This window comes from Pongo pygmaeus, chromosome 2 (genome assembly GCF_028885625.2).
Source record: "Pongo pygmaeus isolate AG05252 chromosome 2, NHGRI_mPonPyg2-v2.0_pri, whole genome shotgun sequence".
NCBI classification, from domain to species: domain Eukaryota; kingdom Metazoa; phylum Chordata; class Mammalia; order Primates; family Hominidae; genus Pongo; species Pongo pygmaeus.
Window position 1 is genome coordinate 54195199 of NC_085930.1, and position 19654 is coordinate 54214852.

Here is a 19654-nt window from a genome sequence, read left to right on the forward strand (position 1 = left end):
GATAGGGTTTCACCATATTGGCCAGGCTGGTCTCAAACTCCTGACCTTGTGATCCACCCGCCTCAGCCTCCCAGAGTGTTGGAATTACAGGCGTGAGCCACCACGCCCAGCCTATTTTTAGTTTTTTGAGAAACCTCCAAACTGTTCTCCACAGTAGTTGTACTAATTTACATTCCCACCAAAATTGAATGATGGTTCCTTTTTCTCTACATCTTCACCTGCATTTGTTATCACCTGTCTTTTGGATAAAAGCCATTTTAACTGGTGTGAGATGATATCACATTCTAGTTCTAATTTGTATTTCTCTGATGATCAATGATGTTGAGCATCTTTTCATAAACCTGTTTGCCATTTGTATGTCTTTATTTGAAAAATGTCTATTCAGAGCTTTTGTCCATTTTAAAATCAGATTTTTTTTTCTACAGAGTTATTTGAGCTCCTCATATATTCTGCTTATTAATCTCTTGTCAAATGGGTATCTGCAAATATTTTCTCCCATTCTGTGGGCTGTCTCTTCACTTTGTTGGTTGTTTCCTTTGCTATGCAGTTTTTTTTAAACCTGATGTGATCTCATTTGTCTATTTTTGCTGTGGTTGCCTGCACTTGTGAGTATTGCTTAAGAAATCTTTGCCCAGACTGACATACTGGAGAGTTTCCCCCATGTTTTCTTGTAATAGTTTCACAATTTGAGGTCTTAAAGTTTTTAATCCATTTTGATTTTATTCTGTATATATAGAGAGATAGGGGTCCAGTTTCATTCTTCTGCATATCCAGTTGTCCCCACACCATTTATTGAAGAGACTGTCTTTTCCCCAATATATGTTCTTGGTACCTTTATTGAAAATGAGTTCACTGTAGATGCGTGGGTTTCTTTCTGGGTTCTCTATTCTGTTCTATTGATCTTTGTGTCTGTTTTATACCAGTACCATGTCATTTTGGTTACTATATGTCTGTAGCATAATTTGAAGTCAGGTAATGTGATTTCTCCAGTTTTGTTCTTTTTGCACAGGATAGCTTTGGCTATTCTAGGTCTTTTGTGGTTCCATGTAAATTGTAGTACTTTTTTTTTTTTTTAATTTCTGTGAAGAGTGAGGAATGTCATTGGTATTTTGATAGGGAATGCATTAAATCTGTTGATTGATTTGGGGAGTATGAACATTTTAACAATATTGATTCTTCCAATCTATGAACATGGAATATTTTTTCATATTTTTGTGTCCTCTGCAATTTCTAGTATCAGTATTTTATAAGTTTTCCTTACATAGATCTTTCACTTCTTTGGCTAATTCCTAAGTGTTTAATTTTATTTGTAGCTATTATAAATGAGATTACTTTCCTGATTTCTTTTTCAGATTGTTTGCTCCTGGCATATACAAATGCTACTGATGTTTGTATGTTGACCTTGTATCCTGCAACTGTACTAAGGAATTTGTTTGTCTGTTCTAATAGTTTTTTGATGGAGTCATTAGGTTTTTCGATATATAAGATTGTATCTTCTACAAACAAGGAGAATTTGACCTCTTCCTTTCCAATGTGGATGTCCTTTATTTCTTTCTCTTATCTGATTGCTCGAGCTAGGACTTCCAGTACTATGTTGAATAACAGTGATGAAAGCAAAAGTGGGCATCCTTGTCGTGTTCCAGGTCTTAGAGAAAAGGCTTTCATTTTTTCCCCATTCAGTGTGACACTAGCTGTGGGTCTATCATACATGGTTTTTATTATGTAGAGGCATGTTTCTTGTAAACCCAGTTTTTTGAGGGTTTTCATGATGAAGGAATGTTGAATTTTATCAAATGCCTTTTCAGCATCAATTGAAATGATACTGTTTTTATTCTTCATTCTGTTGATATGATGTATCACATTGATAGATTTCCATATGTTGAACCATCCTTGCATCCCAGGTTGGTTATGATGAATGATCTTTCTAATACGTTGTTGAATTCCATTTGCTACTATTTTGTTGAGGATGTTTGCATCAATTTTCATCAGAAATATTGGCCAGTAGGTAGGTTTTATTTTTTTGTTTCGCTATGTCTTTGTCTGGTTTTGGTATTAGGGTAATACTGGCCTCACAGAATGAGTTTGGAAGTGTTCTCTCCTCCCCTATTTTCCAGAACAGTTTCAGTAGGATTGGTATTAGTTATTTAAATTGTTGGTAGAATTCAGCAGGGAAGCCATTGAGCCCCAGGCTTTTCTTTGTGGAAGACTTTTTATTATGGCTTCGATCTCATTATTTGTTCTTAGACTCGTCAGGTTTTAGATTTCTTCATGGTTCAATCTTGGCAGGTTGCATATGTCTAGGAATTTACCCATTTCTTCTAGATTTTCCAAATTACTGGCATATAGCTGCTCAGTAGCCACTAATGATCCTTTGAATTTCCGGAGTATTCATTGTGCTGTCTCCTTTTTCATTTCTGATTTTATTGATTTGGATCTTCTCCTTTTTTCTTAGTCTGGCTAAAGGTGTGTCAATTTTATGTTTTCAAAAAACCAACTTATTTTCAGGCCAGGTGCAGTGGCTCAAGCCTGTAATCCCAGCACTTTGGGAGGCCAAGATGGGCAGATCACTTGAGGCCAGGAGTTCATGACCAACCTGGCCAACATGGCAAAACGCTGTCTCTACTAAAAATACAAAAACTAGCCAGGCATGGTGGCGCATACCTGTAATCCCAGCTACTTGGGAGGCTGAGACAGGAAAATTGCTTGAACCTCGGAGGCGGATGTTGCAGTGAGCCAAGATCACGCCACTGCCCACCAGCTTGGGTGACAGAGCAAGACTCCATCTCAAAAAAAAAAAACCAATAACCAACTTTTTGTTTTGTTGTTTTTTTGTATTCTTTGTTTCAATTTCATTCTTTACTTTTGCTCTGATCTTTATTATTTCTTTTCCTCTACTAATTTTGGATTTGCCTTGCTCTTATTTTTCTAGTTCTTTAAGATGCATTTTAGGTTATTTGAAGTTTTTCTTCTTTTTTTTTTTTAATGTAGGCACTTATAGCTATAAACTTCCTTCTTAGCACTGCTTTTGCTGTATCTCATAGGTGTTGGTGTGTTGTATTTCCATTGTCATTTGTTTCAAGAAATTTTAAATTTTCTTTCTTAATTTTTTAATTGACTCACTGGTCACTCAAGAGCATATTGTTTAATTTCCATGTTTGTATAGTTTCCAAAATTCCTTGTTAGTGATTTCTAGTTTTATTCCATTGTGGTCAGAGTAGATACTTGATATTAACTTTTTGAATATTTTAAAACTTGTTTTGTTATCTAACATATAGTCTATCCTAGAGAATAATCCATGTGCTGAGGAGAAGAATGTGTATTGTGTGGCCATTAAATGAAATGTTCTGTAAATATCTATTAGGTCCATTTGGTCTATAGTGCAGATTTAGTATAATTTCTTTGTTGATTTTCTGTCTGGAATATCTGTCCACTGCTCAAAGAGGGGTGTTGAAATCTCCAGTTATTATTATTGGGCTCTCTCTCTCTCTTTAGCTCTAATGATATTTGTTTTATATGTCCAGGTGCTCCAATACTGGGTGCATATTACAATTCTTATATTCTCTTGCTTAACTGACTCAAAAGGAGTATTATATAATGTAAAAGACATTATATAATGACCTTGTCTCTTTCCACAGTTTTTGTCTTGAAATCTATTTTGTCTGATAAATAGTATAGCTACTCTTGATCTTTTTTGGTTTTTATTGGGATGGAATCTCTTTTCCGTCCCTTTATTTTCAGTCTATATCTTTAGAGGTGAAATGTGTTTCTTGTAGGCAACAGATCACTGGGTCTTGTTTTTCTTTTTTTAAAAAATCTATCCAGCCACTCTATGTCTTTTTATTGGAAAGTTTAGTTCATTTACATGCAATGTTATTATTGACAGTTAAGGACAACATCATTTTGTTGTTTACTGGTTGTTTTGTGTTTTTTTTTCCTCCTTCTTTCCTTCATTCCTGTCTTCCTTTTAATAAAGGTGATTTTTTCTGGTGGTATGATTTAATTTCTTGCTTTTTAGTTTTTGTGTATCTGTTGTATGTTTTTTTATTTGAGGTTACCATGAGACTTGCAAATAATGTCTTATAACCCTTTTTTTTTTTTTTTTTTGAGAAAGAGTCTCACCCTGTCTCCCAGGCTGGAGTGCAATGGTGCAATCTTGGCTCACTGCAACCTCCGCCTCCCGGGTTCAAGTGATTCTTTCACCTCAGCCTCCCAAGTAGCTAGGATTACAGGCACCTACCACCATGTCAGGTTAATTTTTGTATTTTTTTGTAGAGATGGGGTTTCACCGTGTTGGCCTTGAACTCCTGACCTCAGGTGATCTGCCTGTCTCTGCCTCCCAAATTGCTGGGATTACAGGTGTGACCCACCGCGCCTGGCCCACGTTTTAACTTTTTTGTTGTTTATATTTATATCGTATTATACTGCCAATGTCTTGAAAGGCTGTTACAGTTATTTTTGATTAATATTTTTATCTTTCTATTTAAGATAATAGTTTATATATCACAATTACAATGTTATAATAGTCTGTGTCTCTCTGCGTACTTAATATTACCAGTGAGTTCTGTACCTTTAGATGATTTGTTATTGCTCATTAACATCCTTTTCTTTCTAATTGTAGAACTCTTTTTGGCATTTCTTGTAGGACAACTCTGGTGTTGATGAAATCCCTCAGCTTTCATTTGTCTGAGAAAGTCTTTATTTCTCCTTCATGTTTGAAGGATATTAGTATTTTTGCCTGATATATTATTCCAGGGTAAAAGCTGTTTTTCCTTCGGCACTTCATGCCACTAAAAACTCTGCTGCCAGACATATTGAAGCTCCATTGTATATTATTTGATTATTTTCTATTGCTGCTTTTAGGATCCTTTCTTTATCCTTGACCTTTGGGAGTTTGATTGTTACATGTCTTGAGGCAGTCTTCTTTGGGTTAAATCTGTTCTATAACTTTCTTTTACTTGAATATTGATATCTTTCCCTAGGTTTGGAAAGTTCTTTATTATCCCTCTGAATACACTGTCTACTCCTATCTCCTTCTCTACTCCTCCTTAAGGCCAGTAACTCTTAGATTTGCCCTTTTGAAGCTATTTTCTGATATTACAGGTGTGCTTCATCCTTTTTAATAGTTTTTTGTCTCCTCTGTGAATTTCCAAATAGCCTGTCTTCAAACTCAGTAATTCTTCTGCTTGAATAATTCTGCTATATTAAGAGACTCTGATACTCTTCAGTATATCAATTGTATTTTCCTACTTCAGAATTTCTGCTTGATTCTTCTCATTTCTTATTTTATTTTATTTTTGGGGATGGAGTTTCATTCTTGACCCCCAGGCTGGAGTGCAATGGTGCGATCTCGGCTCACTGCACCTCCGCCTCCCAGGTTCAAGCAATTCTCCTGCCTCAGCCTCCGAGTAGCTGGGGCTTGCAGGTGCATGCCACCACGCCCAGGTAATTTTTGTATTTTTGGTAGAGATGGGGTTTCACCATGTTGGCCAAGATGGTCTCGATCTCTTGACCTCGTGATCTGCCCACCTCGGCCTCCCAAAGTGCTGGGATTACAGACGTGAGCCACCATGCCCAGTACTGTATTGTTTGCTTCAGTACCAATGGGGATAAGGGACAGGGTTGATTTAAAAAGAGCATAAAAGAACTTTTTGGGATGATAGAGTAATGGTTCTATATCTTGGTTGTGGTGTAAATTTTATGACCATATGCATTTGTCAAAATTCACAGAACTATATACCGTTTTCAGGGTGAATCTAATTATTATACGTAAATTATACCACAACAAACAGGCAAAAAAGATCATTTAAGACAATACTCAAACTGCTCTATAACAGCAATTGTTCTCAGAATTCCTCATATATTTAATCAGCAATTATCAGAGTTCCTAGTATATATACTCAATAGTTTACTGTTTCAAACTACAGCTATCTAAACCAAAGCGCAAGTCAACTCCTAGATTTTATGGGTTGTTCACAATGACACAGTAGATTTACATCAACTACATTTTACTATTCCGTTCCTACTTTAATGAAAAATATGAAATAACATTATTACATCGTAGTAAGTGATTATAAGGTTAATATTATTTACCCTTAACAATGCCTGATGAAAACTTCTGACTAATAGATATTTCAAAAGAAAATTCCATTACACAAATTTTTAAAAATATAATATGGTAAGATGGTTGAAAAGAATACTATCTAGAAGATAAATTACCTGTGTATCTGGATTTGAAGGAGTCAATATAGCATGCAGCATCATTTTCTTTAATGCCCATCTGCTCTCCCAAAGATTTAGCTCCCATTCCATAAATGATCCCATAGCAAATCTGAAAGGGAGTCATCCAACAAATAAAGGTTATAAGTACATAAAATGCAAATAAAAGGGTTCATTAGGATGGGAATTTTGGCAAACTTTTTATTTCATAGTGAGTGAAAAAATGATTAGATTGCTTTTGGTGGGTTAGATCCACAGAGACTGATATCCAGCAAACATCTTTTCTGCCTTTCAGCATTACTTTTTGAGAGAGAGAGAGGAGGGCAGGAGGGAGTATGAATGAATACGTATGTGTGATCTAAGGAAAAATTTATTTTTGACTATTTGTCCTTTATCCAGCAGTCTTTATAGCAACTTTTTACTCCTCACAGAACTTCATTAACTTCCACTTCAAGTGCCTAGGAGTCAGGGAAGAGAAGCATTACAAACATCCCTCTTCTTGCCTTTGAAGAAGACTTGAAGCGTAGAAAGAGTAGTCTTTGTGACGTTATGACAAAGACTTAACTGGAAAAAAATATCCTCCTCACCTTGTAGCCACCTAAAATGCCACAACTGCAGAATTTAATTCACTTAAATACAAACAAAAAACTCCTAAGAAAATTTCGGGAGTAGTGAAGGGAAATGATCTAAATAGGCAATTAAAGAAAGTCTGATTTAATCATAAGGATGGCTGGCGTTCAAAGCCTAGCTCTATCAATCACAAAATTATAATCTTGCACAAGTCACTTAACCAATTTGTATCTTAATTTCTTCATCTACAAAATGAAGACAGTAATATCTACATCATGGGATTGTTAGGTTTAAATGAGTTATTACTTATAACTGTAGGAAACTGACATAAAGCAAGCTCTGTATATCATTAAATAAAATCTAAAAAGATAACTTGCATGATTGTCAGAATTCCAAAAAAACTTTCAACATGATAAGCTAACTAAAGTCTACCACCATCCCCAAATTTTTTATTTTATTTTTTATTTTTTCACTTTTTTATTATTATTTGTTAATTATACTTTAAGTTCTAGGGTACATGTGCACAATGTGCAGGTTTATTACATATGTATACACTTGCCATGTTGGTGTGCTGCACCAACATGACATTTATATTAACTTGACATTTATATCAGGTGTATCTCCTAATGCTATCGCTCCCCTCTCCCCCAACCCCACAACGGGCCCTGGTGTGTGATGTTCCCTGCCCTGTCTCCAAGTGTTCTCATTATTCAGTTCCCACCTATGAGTGAGAACATGCGGTGTTTGGTTTTTTGTCCTTGTGATAGTTTGCTCAGAATGATGGTTTCCAGTTTCATCCATGTCCCTACAAAGGACATGAACTCATTACGGCTGCATAGTATTCCATGGTGTATATGGGCCACATTTTCTTAATCCAGTCTATCATTGATGGGCATTTGGGTTGGTTCCAAGTCTTTGCTATTGTGAACAGTGCCACAATAAACACACGTGTGCATGTGCCTTTATAGCAGCATGATTTATAATCCTTTGGGTATATACCAGTAATGGGATGGCTGGGTCAAATGGTATTTCTAGTTCTAGATCCCTGAGGAATCGCCACACTGTCTTCCACAATGGTTGAACTGGTTTACAGTGCCACCAACAGTGTAAAAGTGTTCCTATTTCTCCACATCCTCTCCAGCACCTGTTGTTTCCTGACTTTTTACTGATCGCCATTCTAACTGGTGTGAGATGGTATCTCCTTGCGGTTTTGATTTGGATTTCTCTGATGGCCAGTGATGACGAGCATTTTTTCATGTGTCTGTTGGGTGCATAAATGTCTTCTTTTGAGAAGTGTCTGTTCATATCCTTTGCCCACTTTTTGATAGGGTTGTTTGTTTCTTCCTTGTAAATTTGTTTGAGTTCCTTGTAGATTCTGGATATTAGCCCTTTGTCAGATGAGTAGATTGCAAAAATTTTCTCCCATTCTGTAGGTTGCCTATTCACTCTGATGGTAGTTTATTTTGCTGTGCAGAAGCTCTTGAGTTTAATTAGATCCCATTTGTCAATTTTGCCTTTTGTTGCCATTGCTTTTGGTGTTTTAGACATGAAGTCCTTGCCCATGCCTACGTCCTGAATGATATTGCCTAGGTTTTCCTCTAGGGTTTTTATGGTTTTAGGTCTAACATTTAAGTCTTTAATCCATCTTGAATTAATTTTTGTATAAGGTGTAAGGAAGGGATCCAGTTTCAGCTTTCTACATATGACTAGCCAGTTTTGCCAGCATCATTTATTAAATAGGGAATCCTTTCCCCATTTCTTGTTTTTGTCAGGTTTATCAAAGATCAGATGGTTGTAGATCATCAGATCAGCTGTGGTATTATTTCTGAGGGCTCTGTTCTGTTCCATTGGTCTATATCTCTGTCTTGGTATCAGTACCATGCTGTTTTGGTTACTGTAGCCTTGTAGTATAGTTTGAAGTCAGGTAGCGTGATGCCTCCAGCTTTGTTCTCTTGGCTTAGGATTGACTTGGCAATGCGGGCTCTCTTTTGGTTTCATATGAACTTTAAAGTAGTTTTTTCCAATTCTGTGAAGAAAGTCATTGGTAGCTTGATGGGGATGGCATTGAATTTATAAATTACCTTGGGCAGTATGGCCATTTTCACGATATTGATTCTTCCTATCCATGAGCATGGACTATTCTTGCATTTGTTTGTGTCCTCCTTTCTTTGAGCAGTGGCTTGTAGTTCTCCTTGAAGAGGTCCTTCACATCCCTTGTAAGTTGGATTCCTAGGTATTTTATTGTCTTTGAAGCAATTGTGAATGGGAGTTCACTCACGATTTGGCTCTCTGTTTGTCTGTTACTGGTGTATAGGAATGCTGTGATTTTTGCACATTGATTTTGTATCCTGAGACATTGCTGAAGTCGCTTATCAGCTTAAGGAGATTTTGGGCTGAGACGATGGGGTTTTCTAGATATACAATCATGTCATCTGCAAACAGGGACAATTTGACTTCCTCTTTTCCTAATTGAATACCCTTTATTTCTTTCTCCTGCCTGATTGCTCTGGCCAGAACTTCCAACACTATGTTGAATAGGAGTGGTGAGAGAGGGCATCGCTGTCTTGTGCCAGTTTTCAAAGGGAATGCTTCCAGTTTTTGCCCATTCAGTATGATATTGGCTGTGGGTTTGTCACAAATAGCTCTTATTATTTTGAGATACATCCCATCAATACCTATTCATTGAGGGTTTTTAGCATGAAGGGCTGTTGAATTTTGTCAAAGGCCTTTTCTTCATCTATTGAGATAATCATGTGGTTTTTGTCTCTGATTCTGTTTATATGCTGGATTATGTTTATTGATTTGCATATGTTGAACCAGCCTTGCATCCCAGGGATGAAGCCCACTTGATCATGACGGATAAGCTTTTTGAGGTGCTGCCGGATTCGGTTTGCCAGTATTTTATTGAGGATTTTTTCATCGATGTTCATCAGGGATATTGGTCTAAAATTCTCTTTTTTTGTTGTGTCTCTGCCAGGCTTTGGTATCAGGATGATGCTGGCCTCATAAAATGAGTTAGGGAGGACTCCCTCTTTTTCTATTGATTGGAATAGTTTCAGAAGGAATGGTACCAGCTCCTCCTTGCACCTCTGGTAGAATTAGGCTGTGAATCCATGTGGTCCTGGACTTTTTTTGGTTGGTAGGCTATTAATTATTGCCTCAATTTCAGAGCCTGTTATTGGTCTATTCAGAGATTCAACTTCTTCCTGGTTTAGTCTTGGGAGGGTGTATGTGTCCAGGAATTTATCCATTTCTTCTAGATTTTCTAGTTTATTTGCATAGAGGTGTTTATGGTATTCTCTGATGGTAGTTTGTATTTCTGTGAGATAGATGGTGATATCTCCTTTATCACTTTTTGTTGCATCTATTTGATTCTTCTCTCTGTTCTTCTTTATTAGTCTTGCTAGTGGTCTCAATTTTGTTGATCTTTTCCAAAAACCAGCTCCTGGATTCACTGATTTTTTGAAGGGTTTTTTTGTGTCTCTATCTCCTTCAGTTCTGCTCTGATCTTAGTTATTTCTTGCCTTCTACTAGCTTTTGAATGTTTGCTCTTGCTTCTCTAGTTCTTTTAATTGTGATGTTAGGGTGTCAGTTTTAGATCTTTCCTGCTTTCTCTTGTGGGCATTTAGTGCTACACATTTCCTTCTACACACTGCTTTAAATGTGTCCCAGAGATTCTGGTATGTTGTGTCTTTGTTCTCATTGGTTTCAAAGAACATCTTTATTTCTGCCTGCATTTTGTTATGTACCCAGTAGCCATTCAGGAGCAAGTTGTTCAGTTTCCATGTAGTTGAGCGGTTTTGAGTGACTTTCTTAATCCTGAGTTCTAGTTTGATTGCACTGTTGCCTGAGAGACAGTTTGTTATAATTTCTGTTCTTTTACATTTGCTGAGGGGTGCTTTACTTCCAACTATGTGGTCAATTTTGGAATAAGTGCCATGTGATGCTGAGAAGAATGTATATTTTGTTGATCTGGGGTAGAGAGTTCTGTAGATGTCTATTAGGTCCGCTTGGTGCAGAGCTGAGTTCAATTCCTGGATATCCTTGTTAACTTTCTGTCTCATTGGTCTGTCTAATGTTGACAGTGGGGTGTTAAAATCTCCTTTTATTATTGTGTGGGAGTCTAAGTCTCTTTGTAGGTCACTCAGGACTTGCTTTATGAATCTGGGTGCTCCTGTATTGGGTGCATATATATTTAGGATAGTTAGCTCTTCTTGTTGAATTGATCCCTTCACCATTATGTAATGGCCTTCTTTGTCTCTTTTGATCTTTGTTGGTTTAAAGTCTGTTTTATCAGAGACTAGGATTGCAACCCCTGCCTTTTTTTGTTTTCCATTTGCTTGGTAGATCTTCCTCCATCCCTTTATTTTGAGCCTATGTGTGTCTCTGCACGTGAGATGCGTCTCCTGAATACAGCACACTGATGGGTCTTGACTCTTTATCCAATTTGCCAGTCTGTGTCTTCTAACTGGAGCATTTAGCCCATTTACATTTAAGGTTAATATTATTATGTGTGAATTTGATCCTGTTATTATAATCTTAGCTGGTTATTTTGCTCATTAGTTGATGCAGTTTCTTCCTAGCCTCGATGGTCTTTACAATTTGGCATGATTTTGCAGTGGCTGGTACAGGTTGTTCCTTTCCATGTTTAGTGCTTCCTTCAGGAGCTCTTTTAGGGCAGGCCTGGTGGTGACAAAATCTCTCAGCATTTGCTTGTCTGTTAAGGATTTTATTTCTCCTTCACTTATGAAGCTTAGTTTGGCTTGATATGAAATTCTGGGTTGAAAATTCTTTCCTTTAAGAATGTTGAATATTGGCCCCCACTCTCTTCTGGCTTGTAGAATTTCTGCCGAGAGATCAGCTGTTAGTCTGATGGGCTTCCCTTTGTGGGTAACCCGACCTTTCTCTCTGGCTGCCCTTAACATTTTTTCCTTCATTTCAACTTTGGTGAATCTGACAATTATGTGTCTTGGAGTTGCTCTTCTCGAGGAGTATCTTTGTGGTGTTCTCTGGATTTCCTGAATTTGAATGTTGGCCTGCCTTGCTAGATTGGGGAAGTTCTCCTGGATAATATTCTGCAGAGTGTTTTCCAACTTGGTTCCATTCTCCCCGTCACTTTCACGTACACCAATCAGATGTAGATTTGGTCTTCACATAGTCCCGTATTTCTTGGAGGCTTTGTTCTTTTTATTTTTTTTCTCTAAACTTCTCTTCTTGCTTCATTTCATTCATTTGATCTTCAATCACTAATAACCTTTCTTCCAGTTGATCGAATTGGCTACTGAAGCTTGTGCATTCATCACGTAGTTCTCGTGCCATGGTTTTCAGCTTCATCAGGTCATTTAAGGACTTCTCTACACTGGTTATTCTAGTTAGCCATTTGTCTAATCTTTTTTCAAGGTTTTTAGCTTCTTTGCAATGGGTTCGAACTTCCTCCTTTAGCTTGGAGAAGTTTGATTGTCTGAAGCCTTCTTCTCTCAACTCATCAAAGTCATTCTCTGTCCAGCTTTGTTCCATTGCTGGCGAGGAGCTGAGTTCCTTTGGAGGGGAGAGGCACTCTGATGTTTAGAATTTTCAGCTTTTCTGCTCTGTTTTTTCCCCATCTTTGTGGTTTTATCTACCTTTGGTCTTTGATGATGGTGACGTACAGATGGGGTTTTGGTGTGGATGTCCTTTCTGTTTGTTAGTTTTCCTTGTAACAGTCAGGGCCCTCAGCTGCAGGTCTGTTGGAGTTTGCTGGAGGTCCACTCCAGACCCTGTTTGCCTCGGGATCAGCAGCAGAAGCTGCAGAACAGTGAATATTGCTGAATAGCAAATGTTGCTGCCTGATCACTCCTCTGGAAGCTTTGTCTCAGAGGGGTAACTGGCCATGTGAGGTGTCAGCCTGCCCCTACTGGGGGGGTGCCTCCCAGTTAGGCTACTCGGGGGTCAGGGACCCACTTGAGGAGGCAGTCTGTCCGTTCTCAAATCTCAAACTCCATGTGGGGAGAACCACTACTCTCTTCAAAGCTGTCCGACAGGGACATTTAAGTCTGCAGAGGTTTCTGCTGCCTTTTGTTTGGCTATGTCCTGCCCCCAGAGGTGGAGTCTACAGAGGCAGGCAGGCCTCCTTGAGCTGCGGTGGGCTCCACCCAGTTCAAGCTTCCTGGCCTCTTTGTTTACCTACTCAAGCCTCAGCACTGGCGGGCGCCCCTCCCCCAGCCTCACTGCCGCCTTGCAGTTCGATCTCAGACTGCTGTGCTAGCAATCAGCGAGGCTCCGTGGGCATGGTACCCTCTGAGCCATGCACAGGATATAATCTCTTGATGTGCCGTTTGCTAAGACCCTTGGAAAAGCACAGTATTAGGATGGGAGTGACCCGATTTTCCAGGTGCCATCTGTCACAGCTTCCCTTGGCTAGGAAAGGGAATTCCTTGACCCCTTGTGCTTCCCAGGTGAGGCGATGCCTCGCCCTGCTTCGGCTCATGCTCAGTGGGCTGCACCCGCTGTCCTGCACCCACTGTCCAATAAGCCCCAGTGAGATGAACCTGGTACCTCAGTTGGAAATGCAGAAATCACCTGTCTTCTGCTTTGCTTACGCTGGGAACTGTAGACTGGAGCTGTTCCTATTCGGCCATCTTGGAACCGCCCCCACCAGCAAGTTTTTAATGCTTTTTTCCTTTCCTTTTTTTCTTTTTCACATTTTGTTTTGTTGTTACTCCTGTTGTTTTTTTTTTTTTAACTCATGTTGCTTAGTGCTGTCTGAGATCTCAGCAAGGCTCAGGGATTAGGTGGTTCAGTGCATGGTGACACAAACAAAAACTGGTATAGCATAAACACTATTAAATCATGCAGGAGTCTGTTAAATAGAAGCAGTTGTCTCCAGCGGATAAGTGTGTTGGATAGGAAGTCGGGTGCCCAAGTTCTGGCATTCTGAATTTATTCTTGGTCTACCACTTATAGCTGCATGACCTTAAGCAAGTTACTTTCTGTGCTTCAGTTTCCTCCTCTATAAAATGGTGATAGTAATAATAATAGCTATCTCATGGGTTATGAGAATTAAATATGGGAATATTATCTATTTTACCTAGGGTTTGATTCTTGCTAAATGCAGAACCTCTCTGGGGATTAAATAGACAGAGGACAGAGCTGGCTTTTTAAATAGTGGAAGAAACAAGTGTTGGTGCTAAACAGGTGGTTAGAGAAAGTGTTCCATGCTTGATGAGCCAGTCAAGAAGTACAGCTGTGAGGCTGGGTGCAGTGGCTCATGCCTACTATCTCAGCACTTTGGGAGGCTAAGGTGGGAGGATCACTCGAGGCCGGGAGTTCAAGACCAGCCTGGGCAACAAATTGAGACCCCACCTCTCCACAAAAAAAAAAAAAAACTACAGCTATGAGGAACTAGAAGTGTAAATGTGAAACAAAAGCAGCAGGATCTCAGAGTACAGTGGTGTGCATTTACCTCAGCTAGCAATCCTACTGTCTTGCAAATGGCATCAGATTTCCCACGGGTCATGTGGTAAGAAAGTATCAGTGTTAACCCAGGCCAAGGAATGGTATAAATGTGGCCTCTGACTTACTCTTTGCCTAATAGTTATCCAGAGTAGAAACTAACATGGATCCATTTCAAAGTTACAAAGGCAGCATGAAGTTTCATAGGTGGATTAACTAACCAATAACTCCAAGAGCTAAAAAGCTATCAGGTACTAACTATAATCTACAGGTCAGCAATATTTTTTCAACAAACATTTAGACACCACCTTCTATACAAAGGACTATGGCTTGATGCTATAAAAAAATATAAAAATGAAAATATGGAACTTTACCTCAGAACACTTACAGACTAGAAAGATTTTTTTTTTTTTTTTTTTTGAGACAGCATCTCGCTCTGTCACCCAGGCCGGAGTGCAGTGGTGCTATCTCAGCTCACTGCAAGCTCCGCCTCCTGGGTTCATGCCATTCTCCTGCCTCAGCCTCCCGAGTAGCTGGGACTACAGGCGCCCACCACCACAGCTGGCTAAGTTTTTGTATTTTTAGTAGAGATGGGGTTTCACTGTGTTAGCCAGGATGGTCTCGATCTCCTGACCTCATGATCCACCCACCTCTGCCTCCCAGAGTGCTGGGATTACACTTTCCACGCCTGGCCTGGAAAGATGTTTTTTAAGTACACATATGTGCACACATGTGGGTGTGTACGAACACACACACTCTGACCACCACTACCACAATGACATCTACTGAGTACCAGGCACTGTGACTAGCCAAATAATGGCTTTAAATGCATATGGTTTTCCTGACACGAAGTAGCCTCAGATCTCAGTCTTTTTGGTTCTTCCTACTGCCTCCACAAAAGAAAATATAATGAATACCATGAGATAAGCTCAGATGAACTGTGCTTTGAAAGATCCAAAGTTGGAGAAACTGTTTCTCAGTTGCAAATAATTGAGACCATTTTTAATTTTTTTTGAGTCACTAAATTCTTCTCCTTTATATTAAGCATGTTCACTAAAATCACCTGTTTTGCCTGCTGCCTCAGATCATCCCCAACAGACTCTGGCTCTATCATCTTCCATTCTGCTGCAATGCTCCTGAAAACATCAGCTCCAGTGTTTAACACTTGAATGAGACGACGATCATGGGATAAATGTGCCAAGATCCTCAGTTCAAGCTGAGAGTAGTCAGCAGCCAGTATTAAACCACCTGAAGTAGAAGTGATTTCAGAAAAGCTAGTACAAAGTTCTATATCACACAATCCAAGTTCTATATCATATAATTGAGCAGGATGACAAAAATTTAGTTCTAACTTAGAACTTTGAAATCACATGTCAAAAGTTAAAACCTTCCTCTTAATATGATGGAATTCGGCTCTGTATCTTAGGTCATTTTTTTCCATGTAGCTTTCAAGAATATATAATATGGGTAAAGCCACCCTGACATCTGCCCACTGTGAAGTGCGTTCCTCAGTGTTCCTACAGCACCTGGCACATAATCCAAAATGGTGCTTTCATGCCTCTCTTATTTTGCTCTGAGTACTTAAGAATAGGAAACTTAATTTTCCTTTTCATTCTACAGAAAACCTTGCACAGTTGCTGGTAGATAATAGGCCCTTAACAAATGGTTGTTGAATGAATGAATTAATGAAAAAACTGGTGTCCAATGTGTGCAAATGTTAAGTGGGCTGGAGAGAAATGTATGCCCTGATTTGACAATAACAAAGTCATTCAGTGAAAAAATCAAGTGGTCAACAGGTGAGCAAGTTATTAAAAGGATTAAAATAATTTACCTATAGATTAGAAATGGGTGGATTAGATAAGCAAGACAAAACAAAAACAAAGTTAAAAAAATAAAAGCAGGGTCAAAGAAAAATTAGAAAAATATTTGCAACTGATCTTACAAAAGACTCATTGCCATTTCGTAAGAAGAGTTGTTACTTGTGGAGGAAAAGACAAACTATGAATAAGAAGCTCAGACATACTAAAAACAAAAGAACCTTAAACATAATAAAGAATGCTCAACTTCATAAGAGAAATGAAAAATCTATGGCAAGAAACAATTTTTCTTCACCTGTATTGCAAAAATTACAAAAGTTGGACAACACTCTGTGACAAGGCTGAGGAGAAAAACACTCGTACATTGTTACTGAGAAGTAAAATGGTAATCTCCTCCCCATTCGTTGGCAATTCAACAATATCTATCGAAATTAAACAGGTTTTTACTACACGACTCGGCAAACAAGCCCACAGATTGCTGCACAGACTACCTGAACATACCTTAAACTGGTTTTTGTTTAAACGTCCTTATTGATAAGCACAAATCTCTGGTACAGAAACATTACAGCCAGGCACAGTGACTCATGCCTGTAATCCTAGCACTTTGGGAGTCCAAGGCAGGCGGATCATGAGGTCAGGAGATCGAGACCATCCTGGCCAACATGGTGAAACTCTGTCTCTACTAAAAATACAAAAATTAGCTGGGCGTGGTGGTGCATGCCTGTAATCCCGGCTACTCAGGAGGCTGAGGCTGGAGAATTGCTTGAACCAGGGAGCTGGAGGTTGCAGTGAACTGAGATCGTACCACTGTACTCCAGCCTGGTGACAGAGTGAGACTCCGTCTCAAAAAAAGAAAAAGAAACATTACATGAAAAAAGCAAGGTACATAACAGTGTATACAGAATGCTAATTTTGTGTAAAAATAGGGAAAGAAAAGATTATATACTCATATTTGCTTATATCTGCATAAAGAAATACTGTCAAAATACATAAAAAGCCTCATACATGTAGTAATCTATAAGAGTTGGGAAGGATAGTGTAGATGACAGGGAAGGAAGCAAAGCTTCCCAACACACATCTTTTATATCATGTTGATTTCTGAACTATGTTAATGAATAACCTATTCAAAAACAGAGATAAATACTAATTTAAAATACAGGTTGAGCATCCCTAATCCGAAATTCCAAAATCCAATATGCTCCAAAATCCAAAACTTTTGAGCACCAACGAGATGTTCAAACATCATGCTCACTGGGGCATTTCAGATTACGGATTTTTGGATTAGAAATGTTCAATTGGTAAATATAGTGTAAATATTCTAAAATCAAAAAATAAAATCAAAATCTAAAACACTTCTAGTCTCAAGCATTTCACACAAGGGATACTCAAACTGTAAACGGCCACAACTTTGGTGGACTTCCTACCACAGACAACCATAAAATTGGACAAATTATATGGAAAAAAAAAAAAAAAACGGTTCTCAGATATTAGACAACAAGCCATGCAGAACTATAATCACTGAGAAGGGAAGAAAATGAGGTGAGCCACACAAAGGTCTCAGGGATCTGAATGGAGGCATTTTCCAGAATCTGTAGCAGGGAAAGGGAGCTGAAGCACAGCACTGTATCTGTCTCTGAACTAAGGAAACACAGTCTAGAGTTTGGGGCTTTGAGGCATCTGGAATTTGGAGAGAAAAAAGGTGTGCACAAAAGGAGCACCAGAAATACGCACAGGAATTCCCTTGGATTTTTGACCAAATATTAAGTTGTGCAGGGAGAAAAGTGCAGGGCACCAGGCAAAGAACAAACACTGAAGAAATAAATATTACTAAAGGAAGAACAAATACTCCATAGCTTTCAGCTGAACAACTACTTCAACAACATATTCTTGAATGCTGAGAAATGATCAAGCTGTAACAAACAAGACTGAGAAAAGATCTTGTTAAACAACTTTAGCACCAAGTAGACTCCAGAAAGGCCACACCTATGAACAGGAATAACCTAGCCCTAGAGTGCAGGCTACTCTAAACATTTGTTAGCAAAGCTTTAAAAGCCTCAAAATGACCAAGCTGATGGGAAAGTAAATTGTCTGACAAAAGAAAACTTTATATTCTATTAGTGAAGACTACAAAATCCAAAGATTCAACAATGTGGCAACCATAACGTCCACATACTAGCAGCAATGCTTCAGTATTTGTTTAATTTAGTGTTCCTTGTGGCTTTGTAGAATGCAACTACCATGAATAACAAGAATCAATCACATTTTATGAAAAGCAAAAGATCTTCAAATAGCACACCTGATATGGTCTGGCTATGTCTCCATCCAAATCTCACCTTGAATTGTAACAAAACTCACATGTCAAGAGGCCAGGTGAAGATAATTGAATCATGGGGGTGGTTTCCCCCATACTGTTCTCATGGTAGTGAGTCAGTCTCACGAGATCTGATGGTTTTATAAATGGGAGTTCCCCTGCATAAGCTCTTGCCTGCCGCCATGTAAGATGTCAAGATGTCCCTTTGCTTTTCCTTCATCTTCCACCATGATTGTGAGGCCTCCCCAGCAATGTGGAACTGTGAGTCCATCAAACCTCCTTCCTTTATAAATTACCCAGTCTCAGGTAGGTCTTTATTAGCAGCATGACAACGGACTAATACACCACCAAACAATTATCTATAGATTCTATAGGTAACCTAACAGTATCATAGATCAATCAAATTGCAAGTGTTTCTTTTTTGGCTTTGGATAAATTGTCCCATAACAGAGAAACTGCTTAATTAATATTCTGAATAGGCTTTGTCTCAGTGGACTTCCAAATTTATAAAGAAAACACCATTCTTAGCTTACAAAATCAAACCAGTGGCACAGATATTTTAGAATCTTTTACATTTGTCAAAGAAGAATTTTAAGTAGATATGAAAAAATTAGTTTTCATCATACAGACAATGCTCTAGCTTTGTCATTAAAAACCTCTATTTTTTTAGATTTTTAAACCGGAGAATGATGTTTCCCTATTTCTTCATTCCACTATATATATAAAAAAGATTTATGTTTAGTTTTCTAAATCAGACCATCAAAAGTGTTACAATACAGTTAATATAGATGTGTATAAATGCTCAGTCATCACCAGCTTAAGAACTGTTGAAAATTTCTAACAATGAATTTAACAATCTTGTGTACTCTGTCAAAGCTCACTGTTTGATTCATGAGAGTCCTACAAAGATTAACTGTACTCCAATTCAATATTTTCTTGAAACAAAAGAACATTTGCCAAGTATTCAGTAATCAAAGACAAAAAGAACAATGTGATTTATGTTTTTTGACTGATATCACACAGCATATATTTGAGGCTCCAAGAAAGCGAAAAACGTACTTCTGACCTAGCTAGACAGGTAAGAGAATGTATTTGGAAATGAAAACTTTTCATAAAACAAATTAATAATGGGCTGGGTGCAGTGGCTCACACCTGTAATCCCAATAATTTGGGAAGCCAAGGCTGGAGGATCACTTGAGCCCAGGAGTTCCAGACCAGCCTGGGTAACATAGTGGGACCCCCATCTCTACCAAAAACAATAACAACAATAATAATAATAATAATTTTATGCATTTTTCAAGCATAAATC

The 19654-nt window shown here is 38.3% G+C and overlaps 1 protein-coding gene across 5 annotated transcripts in view; it reads right to left on the reverse strand.

The window, feature by feature from the left end:
* POLQ (DNA polymerase theta) overlaps positions 1-19654 on the reverse strand; it is a 113805-nt gene that overhangs the window by 11756 nt on the left and 82395 nt on the right. For 4 of the 5 annotated variants that reach the window (XM_054481060.1, XM_054481062.2, XM_054481063.2 and 1 more), the window contains 2 exons: positions 15281-15465; positions 6217-6328 (listed from right to left, as the gene is read on the reverse strand). In XM_054481060.1, the coding sequence (XP_054337035.1) occupies positions 6217-6328; positions 15281-15465 (297 nt within the window). The remainder of the gene's footprint in view (positions 1-6216; positions 6329-15280; positions 15466-19654) is intronic. The other variant, XR_008501519.2, reaches the window with a different exon arrangement.